At 38.8% G+C, this 18,175-nt stretch overlaps 1 protein-coding gene across 3 annotated transcripts in view; it reads left to right on the top strand.

Annotated features, from left to right (window-relative positions):
* The window catches only part of cmtr1 (cap methyltransferase 1), a 38,634-nt gene that overhangs the window by 4,812 nt on the left and 15,647 nt on the right, over nucleotides 1-18,175 (top strand). For all 3 annotated transcript variants that reach the window (XM_003215915.4, XM_062973709.1, XM_008125135.3), the window contains exons 3-15: nucleotides 1,979-2,130; nucleotides 4,134-4,292; nucleotides 4,887-4,979; nucleotides 7,353-7,424; nucleotides 7,909-8,003; nucleotides 8,085-8,157; nucleotides 8,345-8,543; nucleotides 8,659-8,777; nucleotides 10,658-10,754; nucleotides 11,476-11,608; nucleotides 14,619-14,798; nucleotides 16,083-16,139; nucleotides 17,278-17,335. In XM_003215915.4, the coding sequence (XP_003215963.2) occupies nucleotides 1,979-2,130; nucleotides 4,134-4,292; nucleotides 4,887-4,979; nucleotides 7,353-7,424; nucleotides 7,909-8,003; nucleotides 8,085-8,157; nucleotides 8,345-8,543; nucleotides 8,659-8,777; nucleotides 10,658-10,754; nucleotides 11,476-11,608; nucleotides 14,619-14,798; nucleotides 16,083-16,139; nucleotides 17,278-17,335 (1,487 nt within the window). The remainder of the gene's footprint in view (nucleotides 1-1,978; nucleotides 2,131-4,133; nucleotides 4,293-4,886; nucleotides 4,980-7,352; nucleotides 7,425-7,908; nucleotides 8,004-8,084; nucleotides 8,158-8,344; nucleotides 8,544-8,658; nucleotides 8,778-10,657; nucleotides 10,755-11,475; nucleotides 11,609-14,618; nucleotides 14,799-16,082; nucleotides 16,140-17,277; nucleotides 17,336-18,175) is intronic.

The following is an 18,175-nucleotide window of genomic DNA, read 5'->3' as shown; positions in this document are numbered from 1 at the left end:
ATTACCTTGGACCTGCTCTGGCTATTAAGTTAGGTTTGGATGCAATCTATAAGTGATCTAGCCTGGGTATGGTTTCCATTGAGAGTATGATGTAGATCTGCATTTGTGGAAAGAAGGCCATTAACGATAAACCATTATGTTTCTAGGTTCAGTAGTAAATATTTGTTAGCTTTGTGATCTTTATTGCTCGCCCTCGTTGTTATGGATAATAAATGTTTAATCAGGTATGACCCTCGTTGTCTACTTAATCCAGATAAGTGAGGAGTATGCCTAATTATAAAATAGGGATTCAATATGTGTTTGTTGTGATGATGCTACATTTGATGACTCTGGTTCGCATATTCCTGACTTCAGATTGGCATATATTCCTGAATCTTGTTGCACAGGTTTAGATAGTGGCCAAGAGTTCATTTGCACAGTTCTAGCTGGTGCCCCAACTGTTGTCCTTCCTGGATATGTCAGACCTGGTTGTAGTAATAAATGCTTTAGTTGTGTCACATTTGAACTACTGTAATGTGCTGTATATGGGGCTGCCCTTGGAAAAGTGTCTTGAAACTTCTGCTTGTCCATCATGCTACAGCTGGACTCTTGATGAGAGCTGTCTGCATGAATCTCGTTCATTTGCTGCCTGTTTTTTTGACACACAATTCAAAGTTTGGTTAAGAGCTTTAATGCCCTATACAACTTGAGATGAAGTTTGAAAGATTGCAGTCTATGTATTGACTGGTTTTTGGATTTACAACCTGATTCCATTACCATCAGATGTGCAGGAAAGTGATTGCTCCCATCAGACTTTCCATCAGCAGCAAAGATGTTTCTATCTGAATAGGCTTTTGCAGCTGTCTTGTGGATGAAAGGGTTTTGAATATTGGGTGCCACTGTTTAATTGATGTGTTTAATCAGTGTAACTGTATTCCCTGTTTTTGTTTTAACTTTATTATTGGCTGCCTTTATTAGCATTTGTAACAAAAGGCAGGGTATCAATTTAATAAATAAAATATAATTAAGGCAAGCAATATATAACACAGGAATGTGAGTCAATATTTTATTTTATTTTGATAACTAATGTAAAACTGGTCCTGGATGTGGTTTGACTCCCCCTAAAGCAGGATACACAAAGCACAGTCATCCAGATATTGTATTGTAAGTCGCACCAGTAGTCAAGAATCCTGGACTCCTACAGCACTAGGAGAGCTGCACTATGGCAACTAATGTCTGAAGGTGGCAGAAGGGTAGCTTGGGAATATGTCTACAATTGGCACTTTCCATGAAGGTGCAAGTGTTATCAGTAGCCAAAAGTGCTTTTGTCCAGCTTTGACTGATTCACAGTTTGGAGCCTTAACTAGAGAAGGTAGATTTTTGCCTCATGAAGTCATACTTTGATTACTTCTATGCTGGGTTGCTCTACCTAAGGCTGCTTTTCAAGACTATTCAGAAACTTCAGTTGGTGCAGAATAAAGCAGTGCAAATGTTTATTGGCTCAGCAGTGGGTTGGTGGTTAACCTTTTTTCTTTTAGTTGGATTAAAGCTATGGATTTCTCCCTAGAAATGCAGGAGCACAAAATTTTGTAAAAATGTGTTTCCTTCACAAGGATGGACTATAAAAGCAATTTTCCTGAAGAATTAGATGTCTCTTATTTAATACAACAACTAATGGCTACTTAGTACTGAAAAAATGTGAAGCAAATCTGAATTGTGCATATAACTTCCAGCTTGTTAATAAAGCCAAATAAAAGTTGTTTTTTATTTGAAAGTTACTTTCTAGAAGAATTAAAGTTAATGTTGTGCACTTTAACTGTAACAAAATATCTGGTAAGCCAAAGGTTCCTCATCTGTGGGCTATGAGTACAGTGGTAGATAGTTTTGTTTGGTGTGTCTTAGTCTAAGGCTGTGTTCCTAGACTGTGAATAACAAAATATTTGTGAATAACAAAATATTGAGATGGTGATGGTGAGTGTTCTTGCTACTTGTTTTTCAGAGTCCTCCACAAGCAGCAGTGAGTCTGATGGTGAGAACAATGAGAGGCGACCTGCCTTTGGCTCTTTCAGCAGTACATTCAATGCTGAATCTCTTGTGGAAGGAACATCCTCCCGCTACTCCATGTATAACAGTGTGTCTCAGAAACTCATGGTAGGTCAAAGCTGTGACTAGAACATGCTCCTTTAAACCAAATTGTAAAATATGTGTATTTGTCTATGCTGTATGTTTGGAAAAGCTTCCCTTTTCATACCAAGATATATCTGAAGCAATCTTTCAGTCTTGGAAGTTCCGAATTTGCAACTCCAATTGTTTAGTTATAGCTTTCATTTTAGGAGTCTGTTTCTAACTTTGGCAAATATGAAAGAAGTGTTTTCAAAAACAGCAACATCTCAGAAGGTGGTTTAGAAACAAAAAGTGAAGCCTATTATGGAAAGGTTCAGATGGAAAGTATTCACAGTGTATACTTCTACTCTGCCATATTTTTTTCCTTTTATCCTTCTGCACATTTGGGCACAAAACATGTAGGGACAGGTTCTTGTATGCCTTCAAGTCATTTCTGACCTATAGTGACCTTATCACAGGGTTTTCTCAGCAAGCTTTGTTCAGAAAGACTTTGCTTTTACCTTTCTCTGAGTTCAGAGAAAGCGTGCCTTGCCCAAGGACACCCAGTGGGTTTCCATGGCTTGGTGAGGATTCAAACGGTGGTCTTCAGACTCATAATTTAATGCTCAGACCACTACACCATAGTGAGCAGATATGAAAATTAAATAAATTTAACAAGTATAATAAATCCATTATTTTAGAAAGTGTAAAAGCTCTTTCTGAGTTTTAATATTGGTATTACAGAGTAATTTAGGGTCAGACAGATGTACATCACAGACATCTAATTGATCATTATAATATTTTCTTGTAAGCAGTGCAGGCTCCACTATTCTTAAAATATGTCCAAGCTCTTTCTACTGTTTACACTCATGTTCACTCCAAACACCTTATTCTTATGTCCTGTGGGCTGTCAAGATTTCAAGTGGTTTCTGAATTCAATAAATCTATGATACAGATTTTTCTATAAGTGCAGTGTATTGTTTGGGGCCAGTGGAGTCCTGTTGCATCTGGCACAGTGTGTTTTAACATCAGAGGGGGGGGGGGGGGAAGAGGAAGGCAAGAGAATTTTCAGAGACCCTTTTGAAATACAGAATATTTTATCTGAGGCAAGCACAGAAGATTTCATTGAAGTGTTACATAGTCTTTGTTCTGTCAGAAAGGTAACTTGTGAGTACCCAGATCTTCCTCTGGGCAGATGTGAAAAATTGAACATGGTGCAGTAGGGAGGGAATAGATATAGTGATGCTCATAGAAAGAATGATAGATTAATTGTAACACAGAGATAATTGAAGCCTTATGTCTTGACATCTTTTTTTCCTGAGATGCATTGACAGTTGCATAGTAGGTAGAAGCATATGAAGTGTTTCAAGCCTGAATACAGTGATATGCAAATATTGAATTTCAGCATCACAAAAAATGTAATGAGAATGGATGGTGTCTCTGTTTTTAAAAATATTTATTCTCCTCCTCCCTTTTTCTTTACATTAGTGTACCTTCATGAGAACAAAGCAAAAATGTATTCATGCTAAATATTTTCATAATTAATTTTTAAAGAAGAAATAAGAAAAGACATATAACAAATTCAATGGAGTGAAAGCTTAGCAAATAGATTGTATCTTTTATTTAGCTCAGAAATGTTCTGTCTTTGGGGAACTATGTTCACAGAGACTTGCCTGTTAATAAAACCTTGTATTTCTTTCATAGGATGTTGAAATGTAAATGTTAATTTTTAGGGAAATAAAAACAGACTAATTTAGTGCTTTTTTGCAAGTAGTAATATTTTGGCCTTCTTAGGCACCATCTACATTGCCATATAATACAGTTTGTTGCACAGCTATTGTTTGAAGATGTAATTTTAAATGATTTATGCTTTTGCGTTAGTTTTATTTTTCTACTCATGTTGAATGACTTCCAAAAGTGATAAAATGATTACATGCATCACATTTTAAATCACAACCACCCAGTGTGCCTTAATTTATTTTGTTGACTTAAATACTGATACTTACCTGCTTGCAAAGGTTATCAGATAACCTTTCTTGTGTTTTCCACAGGCAAAAATGGGTTTTCGGGAAGGTGAAGGACTTGGAAAATATGGCCAGGGAAGGCAGGAAATTGTTGAGGCCTCCCAACAGAAAGGAAGGCGAGGGTTGGGACTCACTCTGAAAGGATTTGATGGAGAGGTGAACGTCAACTGGCAGGATGAGCCGGAGGTTTGTATTATGTCTTTTATTCATGGTTGTAGTTCCTACATAAGTTCTTTCTCATATGTCCTAATTATCCATAGTATCAGGTTTTCTTGTATGATGGAAACGTCTGATGCATTTCCCTTTTGTACTGCATTCTTGGCTGATGTCGATGACAAAATAACTCTGGGGATTTGCAACCTAACAAACAAAAGTTAAATGTAGTATTTGTCCTATCTAGAGTGCTGTATAATTTAATAAATAGGATTTGTTATTCACAACTCATGTAAATCTGACTAATTTCTGCCAGAAAACTTTGGCCAGGGCTGAGGTTATATTTAGCTCCCATATCAACTTTTTGCATTCTACAGCTTTTTATTTGAGAATAAGAGATTGTGGCCATGGCAAAACATTTTCCTCTTTGTATGTGGTGTTAAGAAATAACCAAGATTCTTAGAATCTTTGTCTGAATTCATTCCAGTTCATTAGTCAGTTCATTATTTGCACTCAGCATATAAACTATGTTGAACTTGGATTTGAAGTCGGTATTCAAGCAGTGAAAGATTTGTTGTTGCTATAATGCATGGTCCTCTTCTGATTCCCTCTTTTTCTTGTTTGCAGGCTACTGCTTATGAGCAAGTGGATTGGTTCCCAGAATGTACCACTGAAATTCCAGATGCAGAGGAAATGAAGGACTGGATGACGATAGGGAAGGTATTATTGTTGCATAACAAGAGAGAGAAATTAAGCAATGAATAAATTAAGAATTCCAAATGTTTAGTTAACTCCACAAGTACTATTGGAGAGACCAAAAAGATAGGGAGATAACTTTCTACATGTGTAACTACAAAATAGGTTGTGTTATTGAGTACACTTGATTAGATGCAATTAAAAATTATGGACAGCGGGTTAAACCGCTGGGCTGCTGAACTTGCTGACTGAAAGGTTGGTGGTTCAAATCCGGGGAATGGGGATTTCTGCCAACCTAGCAGTTCGAAAACATGTAAATGTGAGTAGATGGATAGGTACAGCTCTGGTGGGAAGGTAACGGCGTTGCATGCAGTCATGCCGGCCACATGACTTTGGAGGTGTCTACGGACAACACCAGCTCTTTGACTTAGAAATGGAGATGAGCACTAACTCCCAGTCAGACACAACTAGATTTAATGTCAGGGGAAAACCTTTACTTTTAACTTTACCTACAAATTATGGAAGCATATCTAAACAAACTGTTACAGTGAATAAAAGTAGCTACATATTTTTAAAAAATTGTTTAGAATTACTGATGAGCTTCAAACTTTGCACTTTAGTATGTGGAGCACCATGAAATGAAATGAGTTCATAATGAAATGGATTCTTACTTAGTTTGCATTTGTAACATATTTATCTTGTCTATATTCCAAGCAGCTCAGGGAGGTTTACATGGTTCTACTTCCATTTTGTTTTCACAACAGCCTGTGAGGTTGGTTAAACTAAGAAAGTATTCTACCTTCTGGTTCACCAAGTAAACACCCACAGGGGTCAGAACATAGCAACTGAAACTGTCTAAACCAGTGGTTCTCAACCTGTGGGTTCCAGCCAGTTTACCAGCTGTTAGGCTTTCTGGGCATTGAAGGCCAAAACATCTTGGGACTCACAGGTTGGGAACCACTAGTCTTAAACCAATACAGTACTATCATCAGTTATCAGAACAACTCTTTATTCTTCTGTAGTCATTAAAACCTTTCTTCAGCGAATCCCTGGCAGATGTGTTGTATTTTTGGGCTCTATCTTTTCACCCTGAATCCATAACTCCCAGCAAAATGGGTGAATTAATACACTTAGGTGTACTGGGGCAGCTGCCCCTGTTCTTCTGTGTCAACTTGCTGTAGAGATAAGATTAATCCATGTAATTACTGCATTTGTGAAAGCTTTAGTAACTTCACAAGCTGTTCAAACACAAAAGCAGGAAGCCACATTTTCTGCAGGGATACTTTCATTTAGTATTGAACTCAGCAGTCTAGCAATATTGCTCCTCAACATTTACATACTTTGAAAAGCAGCAGCATAGCTCCAAGTGTAAACAACATCAAGGAGCTTCTCTTCCTTTCTTCATATACTTGCAATTTTTCCTAGTGATATCAGGCAAATGTATGTCAGCAGTTTCTAGGGTGTTCATCTAAAGCTGGCTTTCCCATTTTATCTGCCTCCGCATATGTTTTGTGGATCTTGTAGTTATTCATTGGTTAAAAGCAGGAGTTAAGATAGGTATATGCTCTCCATACATACTTCACATGGCGGATCAAAAGTAATAGGAGTTGTCATTCAATAACATCTGGGGACTCAAATTAGGTAAAAACTAAAGAACACCAACCACTATGTAAGAAAAAAATTGAAATTGGCTTTCTGTATCCACAGATTTTTTTGTCCATGGATTCAACAGTTCTTTTACGGCAACTGTAAGGCAGTAAAAATGAGTAAAATGAGTTTGACAGCCTTGCTGTATTGGATTTATTTATGCATAAGCACCATATTTATGACGCTGCACAGTGAATCATACCTCAGCCCTGCCAGGTCCCACTTAATAGGAAACAGTCACTGACCGATAGCAGTTCCTCTGTTGCTTGGGAAGTGGCTCTGCTATTTCCATATCTTCCCATGATTATTCTCCAGTGCAATAGAAATTATCAAGGGCCCTGTTGCAATTCCCCTGTGCGGGAGATTGCTTACATAAGCTTGTAGGAATATCAGTTAGCTTTCTCCTAGTTGACAGAGGAATAGACCTTAGTCAATAGCAACAGCTGCTGCCGAGAAATCAGGAATAGTTTTATGGTCTCTCTATGTAGAGACCATAAAACTATGGTCTCTACATAGTTTTAAACTACGGGCTACATAGGGATTGTGTACTTTAGGCTAGACATCCATACCTTCCATAGAGCATTCTAGCCAATGAATTTAAGAGAGCTCAATGCCTTCGGAAAGTATTTTTGTGTAAAGGTTAGCCCTGCAAAATATGTATTTTGTTCACATTTTTGATGTTGCTGTTGCACTCAATAGATGAAGGGTGGGTGATTAATTCACCACCCTTTCCAATATTTTATTTTCTAGAAGAAGCTGGTGATTGAAGATGAAACTGAATTCTGTGGAGAAGAACTTTTACATAATCTGCTCCAGTGCAAGGTACATTTTGCTTGTTAGAAACTCATTTCACTGAAAGAAAGAAAGTGATGGATATGGAATCTCAGAATCAGGCTGCTTTAAGATATTTACGGGAAGGTACCAAAGACATGGGTGTCATTGGTGTGAAATGATGGGATAATTTCCAGACAAGTATTTAATTCCCAGACAACTAGTTTAGATCCTGCTGAGGTAAAGCTTGGGTTTCTGGATGATTGTCTGCTATCAAAGAGAGTAATTTGTTTTTTCCAGATTCATCTACATCTATTGTGGTACTCTAGAAAGAGTTGTAGCATGAGAAAAAGAATTTCCACCAACACTAACACTATGCTATTTACAAAATGGTTTTATCTCTCACTATCCCCCCCCCCCCCCCCCAAATTCAGACTTCTACAATTTGGTATTGCTTATGATACAGGTGCATGAACAATATCCTGTTTCTCTAGCCCCCTTCTTGTTAGATGTGTCTTATTTCTCCTTTTGACAGAGTGTCTTTGATGAGCTTGATGGGGAGGAAATGCGCCGTTCCCGTACAAGAGCCAACCCGTACGAAATGATCCGTGGGGTCTTCTTCCTAAACAGGTCAGTGGAAGATCTCCAATTTGCAGCCCTGAGGCCAGTAAAAGGGCAGTCTCGTAACAAGTGTTCAATTTACATTTCCAGAGCTGCAATGAAGATGGCAAACCTAGACTATGTCTTCGATTCCATGTTTACAAACCCAAAGGATTCTCATGGGGTGAGGCTTTCCCCCCGTATCTTTGCAACTTAGGTACCTTTACTGAAAAGGGGAAGTGAGGGGATTCCTGAAGCATTTTATTAAAATAATTAGTGACATGTAAACTGTCCCAGAACTTTAGCATTTGCCTTGTTTAGCTGGGTTGAAACTGTTGCGATGTTTGAATGCTATCATTTCTCTTTTGCAGAAACCACTGGTAAAAGATCGTGATGCAGAGCTGCTGTACTTTGCTGATGTGTGTGCTGGCCCTGGTGGTTTCTCAGAGTATGTTCTTTGGAGGAAGAAATGGCATGCAAAAGGTTTTGGGATGACATTAAAAGGACCAAATGACTTCAAACTGGAGGATTTTTATGCTGCCCCCAGTGAACTCTTTGAGCCATACTATGGTAGGCAGGCCAAGATTGTATCAAGATTTGTTTTGGTGGGAAATTTTAGAAATGATTCTGTGCTAAGTCATTATAGTAGCATGTTATGACCAGGATTAAATTCCTTTTTCCATAGGTGAAGGAGGGATTGAGGGTGATGGAGATATTACCCGTCCCGAGAATATCACCGCCTTCCAGAAATTTGTGCTGGATAACACAGATCAGAAGGGAGTACATTTCCTAATGGCTGATGGTGTAAGTTCTCTTTTCTGTTCGCTCCCTGAGATACTGGTCAGAAACATAGTCTTTGTGCATTATGATATAATGCGACCTATTTGAAATATAGTAATATGCAGATCTTATTGGGAAGAGGGTTACTAATAAGAACAGCTGTTTGAGAGAGAACATATGAAGCATACATTGGCAGTGGTTCCTTGCATGCTCCTAGTTTGTATGTATTACAGAGAAGTTAGATAAGAGAAGAACATATTTTTTATAAGACCTATAACTTTTCAGATACTGCTTCTGGAGTGTTTTCTTTCTCTGCCTCTTTTTCCTATTCATCCATCTAAATGGCTGCCACTTTAACCAAGTTGATCAGCTTATGGAAAGAGAGAGGAATATTGTGTGTTCAGCATTTGATTCTCTATGTGTCTATTTTAAAAATATGTATGTCTCATCCATTATCACAGGATGTAAGAGTAGCATGCAAATAAAATAAATGGGAAAAGAGATTAGAACAGTTTAAATGTAAAACAAAGTAAATAATTTGAAGAATCTAAAGCAGGTATGGGCAAACCCAGGGTCGGGGGCTCTTTTATTAGGCTTTCCTCTCTCACCATCCTATTCTTCCTTCCTTCTCTCTTTCCTTCTTCCTTCCTTCTTTCCTTCCCTCGCTTACCTCCCTCTTTCTCCCTCTCTCCTTCCTTCCCTCGCTTATCTCCCTCTTTCTCCCTCTCTCCGTCCTTCCCTTCCACCCTTTCATCCTTCCCTTTTGTCTTTCCTTCCTTCTCTCTTTCCTCCCTTCCGCCCTCCATTCCCTTCCACCTTCTCTTCCTCCCTTTCCTCCTGGGGATGTTTAGCTGGGAGAAGAGAAGGTTGAAAGGGAATATGAGAAACATATTTCAGGATTGAGGAGGAGGGGGAAAACTGACTTCCTGCTGCTCTAGAGACCAGGGCACAAAGGAGCAATGCATTCAAATGGCAGGGAAAGAGATTTGGCTGAAAAGATTAGGAAGAACTTCCTGGAGAGTGGCCTAGGCTGCCTCACAGTGTGGTGGAGTCTCTTTGGAGGCTTTTTTTTTTTTGCAGAGGCTGTCTCTCAGGAATGCTTTGATTGTGCCTTCCTTTCATGGCAGGGGTTAGACTGGATGGTCCTTGGGGGTCTCTTCCAACCCTAGGATTGTATATCAGGAGCAGGCAATGTGAGGTCTAATTGATACACTTTTTCTCTCCCATCCACCATTTCATCCTGGCCAAGGCCAACCCTTTTGGGATCCAAATGTTTCCTGTCTTTCCTTCACTTTCTGCCTCTAAAAGAGAAGAGGAAGGAGGGATCTCCTCTCTTCAGCTGCCTCTCAGCTTTCTCCCCTGCCCCCATCTCAAATGCACCTTTTCCCCTTCCCATGCACCCCTCATTTGTGTAAAGGTTGAGCCTTCAAGGGGAGGGACGTGTGCGTATTGGTGTGTTGCGGAGATAAAGAAAGAGTGAAAGTGAAAGGTGGACGTGACAGGAAGGAAATATTCTCTTCCTCTCTGAGCATCCAGTCCTCCTGGCAGTGAGGGGATTTGGGGAGAACCCCCGCCCTCCCGGCCCGCCCACCCCACTTTGGCCAGCCATGAGGCCCCCAAGTGAGAAGTTTGCCCATGCCTGATCTAAAGCATATTAAATCATTTAACAGTCAAAACATGAAATGTAACAGTTAAAACAGTTAAAACATGTACTGATATGAGCAAAATCTTTAGACTCCAAAAGGCTTTGATGAAATATTTGGTACTGAAGAGGTAGCAATGTTCATTTTGAAGAGGGGAAGATCTCTGTGAAGTATAATTGGTTGGCGTGTAGGCCAAAAGCTTGTAAAGTGAGATGCAGATCTCCGTTATGGACAGCTTTGCACCACATTTATTTGTTTCAGGGTTTCTCTGTGGAGGGGCAAGAAAATATCCAAGAGATTCTAAGCAAACAACTGACACTTTGCCAGTTCCTCACTGGACTCTCTGTTATACGAACAGGTAGTCTCTTACTCTGTTTTGTTTATCTCTATTTTTCCTTTTCTATCCCATGTAGTTCAGGTGTTCTGTACTTTCCTATATTCTTGTTTCTTTGAAGCATATGTCTTGAAGGCTCTCAAGTTTGAATTTTCTGTTCCTCTTATAAGTAGGCAACACAGTTCTTAAAATTAAATTTGGATTTGTAGACTTCATTTTCTCCCTCATTATATTTTTTCAATTCAGGTAATTCTGAAAATCTTGCAGCAATGCAGTGAGATGTTAAGTCCTGGAATTCCCAGCTTTCCCTTGGGAATGTTTATAAAGGCTGCATACAAATAACTATTCACCTTAATTGTAATTTTTCCCACCTACCTCTTCTGTTTTTAGGAAATCAAAGAGAAGTGGTAAATTGGACACAGTTTGTCTGCCTAAATGAATGAATTATTTCTGAAAATGTAATTTGAAATACCCAAGATAATGCTCTGTGAGATCTTAGCTTGGTCCTCCCAAGTCCCTTAGACAAAAGGGGCTGCTTTTGATCAACCATTTGGTATAAATCATGTGTTCAGATTACTGCTTAGCCACAGGTTTATTGCCAAGGCACTCTGGGCCAGCCATAGCTACCTCTTAGATATATTTTGATAGAAAATGGAATACAATGTGACTAGTGGAAAAGTTGTGTGCATTTTTCCTCTCTCTTTCTAAAAAACTAACTTCAGTTGTTGGGTTTTTTTGGCTTTAGGAGGGCATTTCATCTGTAAAACCTTTGATTTGTTCACACCATTCAGCGTTGGCCTGGTATACTTGCTGTATTGCTGCTTTGAGCGTGTGTCAATCTTCAAACCTGTGACAAGTCGTCCTGCCAATTCTGAGAGGTGAGACTGAGAAGTGTGACAACTGGAGTATTTCAGAAGCAACTGTTTCTCTGAACATTGCAGTTACGTTAGAAGGTTTGAAATCGCTGGAGCTTTGGTAACAAGCTCTATGATATGTTGCAATTGGAAACATACCATCGTTGGAAGAAGAAAAAGCAAAGGAACTGATTTGCGGGCTTATGGGAAAAAGGGGGTATTTGTCAGTAATGAGGGATGGTTGTCTACCTAATTCTTGAAGAGATTTCTGTTCATTTTCCACTTATTTTTAATGTATAGCACAAGTTTTATCAGGGTTTGACAAACGCTTGACTGTACAACAAAATCTGAGCATACATTGGCACATTGTCAGTGTATTTTTTTAGTGAGGGAGTCATTTGTAATTCTACAGCTCCCAAGACATGCTGTTAGGTGTGCCAACGCAAGTGCTTGCAGTTTCTTGGTTTTGCTGCTATTTTCATATATTTTTGGAGAATGGTTACATCAATGAGTTTGGAAGTAGCTTGTTATTTGGCACTAGTTCTTGTGATGAAGACTGCCAAGTTAAGTATTTCCCAGTGGTAGAGCCAGACGTTCCTTCTCCCTCATGAATGAGGGAGATAGCAGTATAATTCATTGCTACTGGCACCTATTCTCACAACTTTTTCTCTAGGGTACTCTTTCTTTAGCATTGAAATGCAAGCCATGTAGGATTAGCAAGGTTTCCTGAAAGCCTAATTGAAGTCTCCTGGAAGCAATAATGATGTAATTTTTGCAACCACACTCCCTATATAGGGGTTGGCTGTAGCTCTCACTGAGTTCCAGCTTCAAAAAGTGATAGAATCATTAACAATGCAATTTCTGTGTAGTTTGTTGTTGCAAATTACTTCTGTAGAGCCAGCAAAATAATAGAAAGGGCCTGGCTTTCTAACAAGGTATTCACTCTTTTCATTGAATTAATATTCCAAGCTTAGAAGAGGAGAATACTAACATGAAAAAATTGCATTTTTTCTTCCTTTCCAATTAATTAGACGCCCCTGGAATTTTTGCCCCCTCAGCCCCTCCACACAGTTCCACAGTTGCTCTAAAAGCACAGTCTTGTGGTGAGTTTTCTAAATTTCACTGAGTCTAGTGGAATGCACTACTAGCATTCACAGGGTTGTGGCTTAAGGATACTGCAGCTCATTTTGGGCTTGCTGGTGTGCCCAATTTTCTTGTCTTTCAAAACAGTGGATACTTGTCTAAGCTAGGGTTGGAGATCCTGTGGTTCATGGGCTACATGCGCCATATTTCTCCAGCTCTGCCCCCATTCTCACAGAGAAAAAATACACTATAAAAGAATTAATTGTCATATTTAGGCTTGTTGTGGTAGTCAGTGTCATTGTTCCCTGACTGAGCCCAGACTCTGCTACTCCTGGACACTTGGCTTTTAAAAATTGTTTGTCCCAAACTCTGGAACTTCCTCCCCAAAGAGCTGTGTTTGTCCCCTCATTACTGACCTTTTGCTTTGGAAGCAGGCCTTCCTGATAACCCTTAATAAGCAGGCTATTTCGGTCTGGCAGTGCTTACATGACCAAAGACTTGGAGCTACGAGATTTTTTTAGTAAAAGGTATTAAGGATTACCTCAGTGGCCTGAGGCCCAGGGATTTTTAATGATAATGAAATTGTTATTTATTATGCTTATTTTATTTCGGTTTTGTAATGTTTTTTATAATGTGTTGGTTTATTGTTTATTTGCTTGGCTTGGGGGATGTTGCTATGCTTTGTATTATGAATTTTTTTAACCACTTGTTTGTGGCTTTGAGTTCCACTCGTGGGAGAAAAGCAGGATAAAAACAAAAAAAGAAACAATAAACCTGCTCCTGTAATTCTCCAGCTTTGACTCCAGTAATTGAACTTAAGACTATGGCTTTGGACTATCCTTATCAGTTCTTATTTAAACTTTGTCTTTGGAGCACTGACCTTGGCATTGTTGTACAAATTTCTGCTGTTTGCCTTGTGAGCTGTGACTCTGATAACGTAGCATAATCACGACTGTTTCTTCACAACCTTTCCCAAGTCCCGCTCCCCCCCCCCCACAAAAAACAAACAGGAAAATAACTTCCAATCCCTCCTATGTTTTTATTCTGAGGTTGGTGTGACTCAAAGCAGGTCCCAGGAAGGTAGATCAGTCCCTGCTTCCCCAGGGTTTGCCCACCTGTGATTTAAGTATTGATTTCTGGCATGCTAACCTGAAACCCTACATCCGTGACCGTATCTCCTTCCATAAACCTGCCCGTTCTTTGCGATCATCCGGGGAGGCCCTGTTATCACCATTGCCTATATCCCAGGCTCGCCTTGTAAGTACAAGGAGAGGGCCTTCTCTGCTGTGGCCCCCCGACTGTGGAACTCACTACCTACTGAAATAAGGCAAGCTCCCACTCTGTTAGCTTTTAGGAAAGAATTGAAAACATGGCTCTTCCGCTGTGCTTTCGGTGAGTAATTTCTGTCATATATCTCCATATTACTCCCCTCCGAACATCTATCCTCTAGATTACCCCTTCCAAATGTCCCTGCCCATAGTGGAGTACTCCTCTGTCCCTCTCACTCCGGGTTTTATCTCTGTGTTCACGCGGCCTGCCCTTGCTTTATTGTTTTTTTGATTTCTTGATGTTCTGTTTATTATTATTTATTGTATTTTAAATGGTGTTATGATATGTTGTTTCTATATTTTATTATGTTGTATTGCTCTGGGCATGGCCCCATGTTGGCCGCCCCGAGTCCCCATTGGGGAGATGGTGGCGGGGTATAAATAAAGTTTTTTTTTTATTATTATTATTATTAAATTCCATCCATCCCAAATCAGCATACCCATAGGTGTTGTAGGTTGTGATGTAAGAACATGGAAGGGATTCAGGTTTTGGAGTCCCTGGTGTATATGGTTGAATGTGCTAAAATGATACGGCACTTTCTGTTACTGGTATAGATGGCCAATTAAATGTACCAATCAATCGTGATGTTGTATAAACAAATAGAACCTGTCTTGTCCTGCAGATATGTTGTGTGTCGTGGATTGAAGTCTGGAACTGATGAGGTGAGAGACTACCTTTTCACAGTGAATATCAGACTCAACCAACTGCGCAGCAGAGACCAGGATGTAAATCTCATTGTCCCCCTGGAAGTCATCAAAGGTGACCATGATTTCTATGATTACATGGTCAGATCAAATGAAAGGTGGGTTGAAGACAGAACATGACAAAACAAGAGAAACTATATGAGAAAGCAAAGGGTTTTGTTGACTTTACTAGTATTCTTAGTGACTTTTCTCGTGCTACCTTATTTACAAACATTATTTCTTTGAGAGTCTTTTATTTGGGAATTGTTCACAGGTAAAAAAAACCTGACTAATGTGTTTTATTAGACACACTTTTCTGTTGTTTAGACTAAATGAATGTCAATGAGAGAACACTGAAGTGATTTTTCTAGTGTTGCTTCTATCCTTCCTTGTCTGCTCTACACTTAGAATCCAGGGTCCCAGGATTGCAACGGGGAATTTGGGAATTTATCATCCCAAAAATGTTTCCCAAGTTCTGGCCTCCACAGGCCAAGTTGGAGACAGGCAAATACATATATTTAGTTCATTCTGAACTTCTACTCTTCTGTAAATTTAGTCCAAGGAGATTGGGGTAGAATTGAGTAGATTGCTTTTCCTACTCTGTAGTGGTATAATAGTTTAAGTACTGTATGCACTCATATGTAGGTTGACCTCATGTATAAGTTTTTAGGTAGGTTTTGGAGTCAAAATTGTGGCTTTAGATATGACCAATGGGTAAGTCAGGAATCATTCTGCAAAGAGAGGAAAACACCAACCTTCGAGGGGGGGCACTGCTGCTCCTCCTTGCTGCTGCATCCCCACCTGGGGATTCAAAAAGGCCAGAGGCGGTGCCATGGCAGAGAGAGCAAAGTGGTCAATAGTGTTTTTTAGTTTTTTACAGGATGAACTAATCCCCTGCTTTCACCACCCTATTCAGAAAAGGGGAGGTTTTCTTTTTTTCAGAAGAGTTAAGACACAGTACTCACATTGACCTTTGTATAAGTAGACCCAGAGTTTGGATTGATTTTTTTGAGTAAAATTTCTGAACGTATACATGAGCATATAGTGTAACTAATCATAAAAAAACTCTGAATATTTATTTTCAGTCTAGTGTATTTCACCAGATAAATCCTTATCTTATCTTGGCTTCCCCAAACAAAACAATAACAGACACAGTTTAATTACAACAGAGTAGTTTTTTTAAACACCCGTTGGGAGGAAGAGTGTTAATGAAGTGCTTCCTAATCCCTGAAATATATCATTGTAGTGTTATATCAAATCTCATTAATTTGGGCAATTCTGCCTTATTCTGTAGTGTGATTTATTTGTTTGTTTTTCATGCTTTTTCTAATTTGCCACACTTGCAGATAAGAAGTCTGTCTGTCACATCATCTTTTCTAAAATTAATTTGTTCTGTCTTTCAGACTCTGTGCTGTTCAGATTAAAGCGCTGGCCAAAATCCGTGCTTTTGTTCAAGACACGTGAGTAAAAGAGTTTTCTTGTTTGTCTGAGAGCAGAAATTAAGCATTTTGCTGGGGCAAAAAGTTTGTGTTGCCTGAATTGTTATAGAATCAGTCTTACTGTATACAACTGTGAGTGTACCAAATTAAACATGGTATGGAGAAAATTGAGTGTGCAAAGGGCTGAATTCAGAGAAAGTTATTAAAAGAACGTATCTTGGAAGTCAGATCCATTTCTTGTGCCCCACAGAAATTCATTTTCTTTTACTCTGAGAAAGAGCCATGATTTCCCCATGTTCACAATCTGTAATTATTTTGAACTACAAAGTACTGTCTGCTTTAACAAAATAGATGTATTCCTGGACATGGCTTCTTCAACAGAAAATTAGAAATAACGGGAAAAACAGGGATAGCTTCCTACACTAAAATAAAGATCAGTTCAGCATGTTTCAACAAACTGTTTATTCCAAACTAACAATATGCACATATGACAGAAAGCAATCAAGTCAGCTAAGCTTTACATAAAGGAAACCAAACATTTTGAACCATTGAGAGACCACTTGAAGCCTTCTTTCAGAATATGTCCAGGGATTTTTTTACAATTTCCATTTTGTTGACCAGCCATATATAGTTGTCTTCCTTAACATGTTGGGGAGAGTTGGTAAGACAGGCTTATTTGGTCTCCCCTTTTCTCTGTGCTTTGTATTGAACATAAGTTCAATAAGGGAGTTTGGAGGTAGCTTCTACTTCTTTTGCCTGTTGTAGGCTATAGTAGAATCCAGTTCTTTCTCAGCTCAGGCTTTATTGTATTGTTTACTGCAGACATGCTGCTGCAACCTGACACTTATTGTCTGTGTTTCTCCAACTTTTCACTTACTCCCAGTTAGACATAAATCAAAGAGGAAGTATGGGTAAATGTAAAAACGCATTGTAAATATGAACTTCGTTGTCAGATGTTAACTTAGGTATACTACTTGTAATCTGTATCATTATCATGAACAGTCTCATTTTTTAAAAATAGCTGCTATGCCAAAAAAAACTATGTACACATAAAACTTTTCTATTATGTGAATGGAAAGTCAAAATCTCTCAATAAGATGCACTAGGAGATTTATTATATTCATTTTGCTGCAAAACTTAGTAAACTTTGTTCTTGTAGGACGTTGAATGAACCGCGACAGGCTGATATCAGAAAAGAATGCCTCCGGCTCTGGGGGGTAAGTAATACCATGGAATAGAGAAGTGTAACCATATATATTTTTTCTGGTCATCTTTTTAAAATATAGGAATGGGGTGAGGAAGGGGAGGATTCTTGCATTCCAAATATGGGCAAAATGATTATCTTCCCTTCAGAGCTCCTAGGTCATAAAAAGTTTTACTTTGTTGGACTCCAGCTAATGGCACTGCTCAGCCAATGTGGCAAGGGACTATTCTGACTGAGGCATTCTGGATATTTTAGTACCAAAAAGAAACTTTTCCAAGCTCTGTGGTAGAGAACCTGTCTGTGGAAACTTTTGATAATCATATCCTGTCTTTTCTTTATAAGAGCACAAAAAGATTCTATCTAGTTTAACATTTGTATTACTTAGTTGTTCAAATGAAGTCAATGATTGTTTGTAAAGAACCATGGTGTGGTATTGTTCTTGATTGATGAACCTAAATTTTAATACTACAGTGTTGTTTGTATATGACATGTGTTGTGTCTGCAAACTATGAATAGAATAGATATTTGGAATACTCCAGAGAACTCTCAGATATCCTAAAGAATTAGAATACTTAAAGTGGATCATCTCTCCCTAAACTTGAAAATTGGATTATCGTACTGATAATGCTATAGGATTAAATAAAAATTTCAACTCATTTTAGAAGAAGAAAAAAGTTCAGCCCCAGCTTGTCTCCACATGAATCTGGGATTGTGTGCGTTTTTAGTGGCAATATTTTTGTGGGCTAATTATGTATTGCAGGAAAAAAATTCTTTGAAAAGGAATTCTTGGTCTCATTATTCACAGTTAAATGAACTGCCAATCTTGTGGGTATTTTGGAGGTGTGTACAAAAG

The sequence above is a fragment of the Anolis carolinensis genome, chromosome 1 (genome assembly GCF_035594765.1).
Source record: "Anolis carolinensis isolate JA03-04 chromosome 1, rAnoCar3.1.pri, whole genome shotgun sequence".
NCBI classification, from domain to species: domain Eukaryota; kingdom Metazoa; phylum Chordata; class Lepidosauria; order Squamata; family Dactyloidae; genus Anolis; species Anolis carolinensis.
The sequence above is the reverse complement of the archived record's forward strand: the minus strand, read 5'-3'. Positions and strand labels throughout refer to the sequence as shown.